The sequence below is a fragment of the Oncorhynchus tshawytscha genome, linkage group LG24 (genome assembly GCF_018296145.1).
Source record: "Oncorhynchus tshawytscha isolate Ot180627B linkage group LG24, Otsh_v2.0, whole genome shotgun sequence".
Lineage (NCBI taxonomy): Eukaryota > Metazoa > Chordata > Actinopteri > Salmoniformes > Salmonidae > Oncorhynchus > Oncorhynchus tshawytscha.
This window is the reverse complement of record NC_056452.1, coordinates 14,034,663-14,041,075: the sequence shown is the minus strand read 5'-3', so window position 1 is coordinate 14,041,075 and position 6,413 is coordinate 14,034,663. Positions and strand designations below refer to the sequence as shown.

General features: G+C 41.0%; 1 protein-coding gene across 2 annotated transcripts; it reads right to left on the bottom strand.

The window, feature by feature from the left end:
• Positions 1-789: 789 nt before the first annotated feature.
• LOC112223653 (gap junction delta-3 protein) lies at positions 790-4,753 on the bottom strand. Of its 2 annotated transcripts, XM_024386755.2 has the most exons (4): positions 4,307-4,753; positions 4,005-4,161; positions 3,762-3,851; positions 790-3,641 (listed from the first exon to the last, which is right to left on the bottom strand). In XM_024386755.2, exon 4 carries the CDS (start codon positions 3,386-3,388, stop codon positions 2,486-2,488), a length of 903 nt encoding a protein of 300 aa, XP_024242523.1. In that variant the 5' UTR covers positions 3,389-3,641; positions 3,762-3,851; positions 4,005-4,161; positions 4,307-4,753; the 3' UTR covers positions 790-2,485. The 2 variants fall into 2 exon arrangements, with proteins under 2 accessions (XP_024242523.1, XP_024242524.1); XM_024386756.2 differs by lacking the exon at positions 4,005-4,161.
• Between the last annotated feature and the right edge of the window lie 1,660 nt (positions 4,754-6,413).

Below are 6,413 nucleotides of genomic sequence, written 5' to 3'. Positions count from 1 at the left end.
GTTACAGTTTTGACTTATCCCGAAAGACTAACACCTGTAATTGCTGCCAAAGGTGCTTCTAGAAAGTATTGACTCAGGGGTATGAATACTTATGAAAATTATATATTTCTGTCGTTCATTTTCAATAAATTAGTAAAAATGTCTAAAAACATGTTTTCACTTTATCATTATGGGGTATTGTGGTTAGATGGGTGAGAAAATAAATATATTTAATCCATTTGAATTCAGGCTGCAACACAACAAAATGTGCAATAAATCAAGGGGTATGAATATTTTTTGAAGGTCTCAAAACCCAGGCAGTTTGTGTCATGTTCAGTGTAACTGCCGTTGAGTATAATTCTGATATATCATGGCTGCGTTAGACAGGCAGCCCAATTCTGATCTTTGTTTCACTAATTGGTATTTGACCAATCAGATAAGCTCTGAAAAATATCTGGTGCAAAAAGATCTGATGTGATTGGTCAAAAGACCAATTAGCGGAAAAAAATACAAGACTTGGGATGCCTGTCTAAACGCAGCCTATGAGAAACAAGGCCAGGCACACATAGTTATGACTCTGCTGACCCCCATTGTTCTCTGATACACACTGCAGTTAAAAGACAAGCTGAGTCCACAGATACCACTTACTGGTCGGGTCTAGCTTCTCCACCCGATGAGAAAGGGAAATGAAAGGTGTTACCATTTTGCATTCAAGTAGATTACATAGTTGTAATAACAAAGGTACATCTATGTTATTTTGAGAGTCCTATAAACTGTATATTTTTAAAATAAGACAAAGGTTCACAAGACTGATTCTAAAACATTTATTTCCATGTCACAAAAACGGCTTTGCATACCCCTGTGCATATTCGTGTGCACACGTTTCACTGCCAGCGAAAAGAAGATATTACTCAGTCTCACAACACCGATGGTATCAGACAGTGTGCAACATTCTTCATTCACTCTTAAGGGGAAAACCTTGCATAGTACTATGTAGCAGGCTCTTTCCACCGGGTGCAAAGGTTCAGTCGAGCAGAGATTAAATTATGAAAATGACGTAATCATGGATCTCATGTAGGTCATATTTTGCACACTAGATTCATACACACCACACATACCAAGTTACAGTATATTCAATTCAAGTTATTTGATCTGTATTGCACTTCATTTTAACTCACTCTTGGTCTGCATAAAATGGATCAAGATGAATAAGACATTTGCTGTAAACGCCAACAGCAAAATACTTTGGTATAATCCAGCACATTTGAATGCCATTGGAAAATATCACTGTCCACACACAAGAACATAGAAATACATTGGCTGGATGTAGGAAGGCCTTATTGGAAACCATGGAGCCACAGTTATGACCGTGCCTATACTGTATGCACTTCAGAGATTCTTTGTGTACATGCTCCAAATATCAGTCCCCCCCTGTTGTTCATGCATCCTGCTGAGTCTTGTTATGACTTCTTTTACAGGTCTCGTCTCCAAGCAGTTTCTGTATGGAGTATTGACACAAATCTTTTCCGGCCACAATTTACATTAGAGAAAATAGTATTTCCTTTATGTTCATTTTAGGGAAATAACAACAAAAAATAAACAAAAAAAGTACTCCAAATGCATGAAATTGCAAACCTGTTACATGTAACCTAATAACATTACTTTAAACAAAGGAAAGTCATGTGTAATGTAAGTAAGTAGCCTGGTCCAAGCCAGAATGGCCCATTGGGCAGGAGCCTATCTCCTGTATATGTAGCGTGAGCGTGATGCAATTTGATGTACACCCCGTGGACAGTAATTGGCCTTTCACAGGGTCTTCATTTGTGTAAATCCAATGAAAATACGTTTAAGTGTGGGCCAATTTCCTTTCCCCTCATTTCCCGGTCTTGTAATCGAAAAGGGAAAAAGTTGTTACTGCAGTTACCGTTATTGTAGTAATACCGACAATGCATTAACTAGCTGTCGTCATTGGCTTCAGCATCACCCTGGACAAGCTGCTGGAGAAGGCCTTCTTCATCCGCCTGTTCAGACGCAAAGAGTTGACCATCCTGCAGCTCGCCAATGAGAAGTCGCTGCAGCAGAAGGGTATCACCGTCAAACAGAAGAGGCGAGTGAGGGCTAGAGACACAGCATGAGCTCTTTCGGTTGTAATTGAAATTGGAGAGATAATTTACTTCTAAAGAAATGATTGGGGATCCTAATAAATCAAATCAAAATGTACTCAAATCCACTGTCTAATTGAATATATGATTTCTTTCAAATGAATCTAAATTACACCTTAACTGTCTTCAGTGTTTCCCCTAGGATTTGTTTCAGCAGTGGTGGCAAGGGTAGCGGGGGGTGGATTTCTACTAGCGTTAGCGCAACGACATGCTAGCCGTTCCCATAGACTTCCAGTCACTGAGTCAACGACTATCCATTTAAAAGTGTGTCTGGCAGAAATATATATTAAAACCAAAAATTACATCATCATTCTTTGCAGCAGTGGCAACAATTTCCACACCTGCTAAATGAATATAGGAGAAACACTGGTCTTGGTGCTCTGGTTGTTTCCCTGATATCCGACGCTCTTGTGTCCAATGCTAGACACCTTCCTGCTGGCGCTGCCCCTCACCGCCCCTCCTTTCATTCTGACGCTACTACTCCCACCCTCGGACATGGTCCTTCCCCTCCTTTTCTGCTCCTCCTCCTCCTCCATCTCCACCTCCTCCTGCTGCAGGTTCCGGAGGTTCTGACAGTCGCATACCCGCTCCTCTGGCTGCTCCCCGGTGGGACGGAACCACTTCATTGAAGCGTAGACGAGCTCTACGAAACTGGACAAGGCAGATACCACTCCCACGGCGAAGTAGAAACAGAGGAAGACTGTCTTCTCCATGGGGCGTGACACGAAGCAGTCCACCGTGTAGGGGCATGGGAAGCGGCTGCATGGGAACTGGGCCTCAACCTGGAAACCGTACAGCCACCACTGACCTACCAGAAATCCCACTTCTGTCACCAAACGGAAGGCCACGTTTATAACATAGAGCTGTCGGAGATGGCGCTCTTCCCTGGCGGCGTTGCTAATCAGCTGGCTGAACCTTGGCTGGCCTAACTGCATGGTCCTCTTGTTGTGGTGGTGCATGGCGTACATTAGGAAGATGAGGGACGGCGTGGAGATGAGGACTATGTGGAACACCCAAAAGCGGTACTGGGAGATGGGGAAGGCATCATCGTAACACACCTGCTTGCAGCCCGGCTGCAGTGTGTTACAGGCAAACTCCCCCTGCTCGTCTTCAAACAAGTCGCCGGCGACAGTGCCCAGGATGAGGATGCGGAAGACCAGCATGAGCAGCAGCCAGAAGCGTCCCAGCATAGGGGAGTGGACCTGGAGGGCATCGAAGAGGCCGCTGAGGAAGCTCCACTCACCCATGATGCGAGGACTCGGTCTGGGCTATTCCTCCTGGCTCTCTGGGGGTCTCTGGAGGTCTAGTGGAACTTATATTCAGTCCATTTTCAGAAATAGTTATCACTCATGAGTTACTGGCATGCAGGGTTGTCAAGTCAAAATGCCAAGTCTGCTCACAAGCCCTCCCTTAAGAAGTACTAAAATGGATGATAAAAATCTGAACAGGGTGATTTACAGATCAAAGGCTAATTCCATGGACGTGTGTCCTTCACATGACCTGAAACAAGACAGATCAAATATTTGATTGTGTAACATACAGAAAAAAACTTAGAAAGATAGCTATTCCAATATATTCCCTCATCCACATTACATTTAATTAATTAACACAAGAAAATACCTGTATTAGATGAGAAGTTGCTTCAACTCCTTTTATAAGCTTCCTTAGGAAATGAACCAATTCAGTGAAAACCGCTGCTCCTTTCGTGATCTTAAATGACATTGAAGAACAGAGGTTTTGATTAGTTAAGAGGCACATAGGCAAAACAATATATTATTGAATGTACTTAATATTACATACAAAACGACCCACACAAATAATTAACTTGCTCACATAGAGGTTAAACATACTGAGAGAACATACCAAACTTTTCAACCATATACATGGTAGATCGTCATAATAAGCCGTTTCCTGTACAAGCCTGGTAGAAGTACTCTTTAGCCTCTGGCATACACACTCTGGGTGCCTAGTTTATGTGGGCAGGTGCCTTCTTTGATTTGGTACTTCAGCCTGAGGCAGCCTTGAATCAATGGGTAGCAGGCAATGAGTCATCAAAATATTGTCAGTCAATAAAAATAAAAAAAGATCTGTAGAAAAACCTTTAAACATTAGGCATTATATCATCCATCTATTAAAGGTGTAATGACAAAAAAAATGGAGCCAACCTGTGTTAGTTCCCTCAGTGTGCTCCGACTATTACCACAGTCTAACTCCACGTTAGACAGTGATAATGGTTGGCTTTTAGTAGTCGGCTTGCTGGGGCGTCAACGGGGAAGGAAATTCCTGTCATGTCCTATCTGGGATATCAAAGTACACAAACATAATTAATGTTTACTCAAGAGTGCATACTCTTGATTGATGACGGCTTTTCCTAATGGCAGGAAGAGTCAGCACTTCCCAATCGGCCTGAGCAGTTCACAAGGGAGAACACAGGAACACCCCAGCATCAATACACCACCCACTGGGTAAAAGCTGGTTGAATCAACGTTGTTACCATGTAATTTCAAACAAAAAATATGTGATGAAGTTGATGGAAAACTGATTGGATTTGAAAAAAATGTCACCAACATAAGGGAATTTCATATTTTCCCCCCAACTTTGAACCTAAATCCAATGACATGGTGAAATGTTTTGTTGATTTCATGTTGAATTCACATTAGTTGACAACTCAACCAAATGTAAATCAAAACTAGACGTTGAACTGAAGTCTGCGCCCAGTGGGCACTTGTAGACCTACTGATAGAACAGCTGTGAGTGCTTTTGTATTGGGATTGGCTGTGCCAGCCAGTCCCTGACTTTGTTTTAATTTTCAAATAGCCTACACCCCTTTCCTGCAGTCAAATGAACAATTCATCCTTTAGTGGCCTCATGGGTGGAATGTTTGTAATATTTTTCACAATTAATAAACATGATTAATAAACCTGCTTAAAATCTGGTGTTTCTATGTCAAACGAACGGTTTTGTTATATTTCAGTTTTCTGTGATATATATGAAATGTAATATTGGGATGCAAACTCAAAATTGAATACATTTAAACTCTATATCTGACATGGTAGAGGTGTCTTCAGTTTTCAAGCCCATAACCATGTATGTGAAGTGAATACTTTGTTTTAAAGTACATTTGACTTACCAAGAAACACTGTGTGACCCTAATTTAGCCCACTGCAGAAAAAGGCTAGATTGAGTCATCCTTTGAACTTTAAATGTAGGCTACATGAGGTCAATACGTTTTTATGTCAGTATCGGATGAAACTGTGGGCTGAGGTAAATTGTTTAATTGCTACTTTCCCTGTTTCCCTGGGAAATTGTTTAATTGCTACATTAACCGTGTTTGGAATCATAGCCTTCCATGTGGATGTGCAGGTTGGCATTTATTGGGATGCAGCTCTGCAGTGGTCATTAGCTGGCCTAGCCACATTCATAACATCTTATTTCAAACCCTAACTACACTGCTAACCTTGTGCCTAGCCCTAACCTTAAATTATGACCAAAAAGCACATTTTTGGTTTCACCATAAAGAACATTTTGACTATGCAAGGCGCAAAGTCAAAATTGCATTTATGGTAAAAATGTCATGAGCTAGCTACTAGTTTAAAGCAATTAATGATCTAATTGTTACAAATAATTAATGCATGGACTACAGTTATGAGAATATTTTGTTTACCTTATCAAGCTTGAAGATGATACACTCATTTATCAATCAAAAAAAGTGTTATGAGAGAGTGCACCACAAACATCTTTCCAGGGTGTTAGTGCATCCTCCTCCCAACACCACTTATAGGGAAAGGTTATCAATTTGCAAAAGTCAAGTCAGCTCATATTGTTGCTACCTTAGCTGTTATGCTAGCTGATGTGCTACTGAAGAGTGACACTAGCATAATGGTATTCAAAGACGGGAACATTGTTTAGGCAAATAATTAGTTAGGTTGCTAGCTTTCACATTAATTGTGCAAAAATTCTAGCTAAGCGCTAGCCAGCTGAGGACTTCATCATTAAGAGACAGTCTAATAGCTAGCTGAGCGCTAGCCAGTCAGTGGCGCTGACAGATTGAAACTGGTATCAACAAAATGTTTTTCACTCTATATCATAAAACATTGCATTACTAACAAGGCATCAATTAGCTTACACAATTTTAGCGTTTATTAGGAAGTTTACTTGATAAGTTAGACACTCAACTGAGAACTTTGGTAGGTAGCTAGCGAGATAGCTTGGTTTCCAAATGCCTATTTTGGATAAAGTAAAAGGTGAAATTGTGTGTAGAGCTTCCTAAAA

Coding starts and splice junctions, on each gene's coding strand:
- LOC112223653 (XM_024386755.2), bottom strand. CDS start 3,388: ATGGGTGAGTGGAGCTTCCTCAGCGGCCTCTTCGATGCCCTCCAGGTC.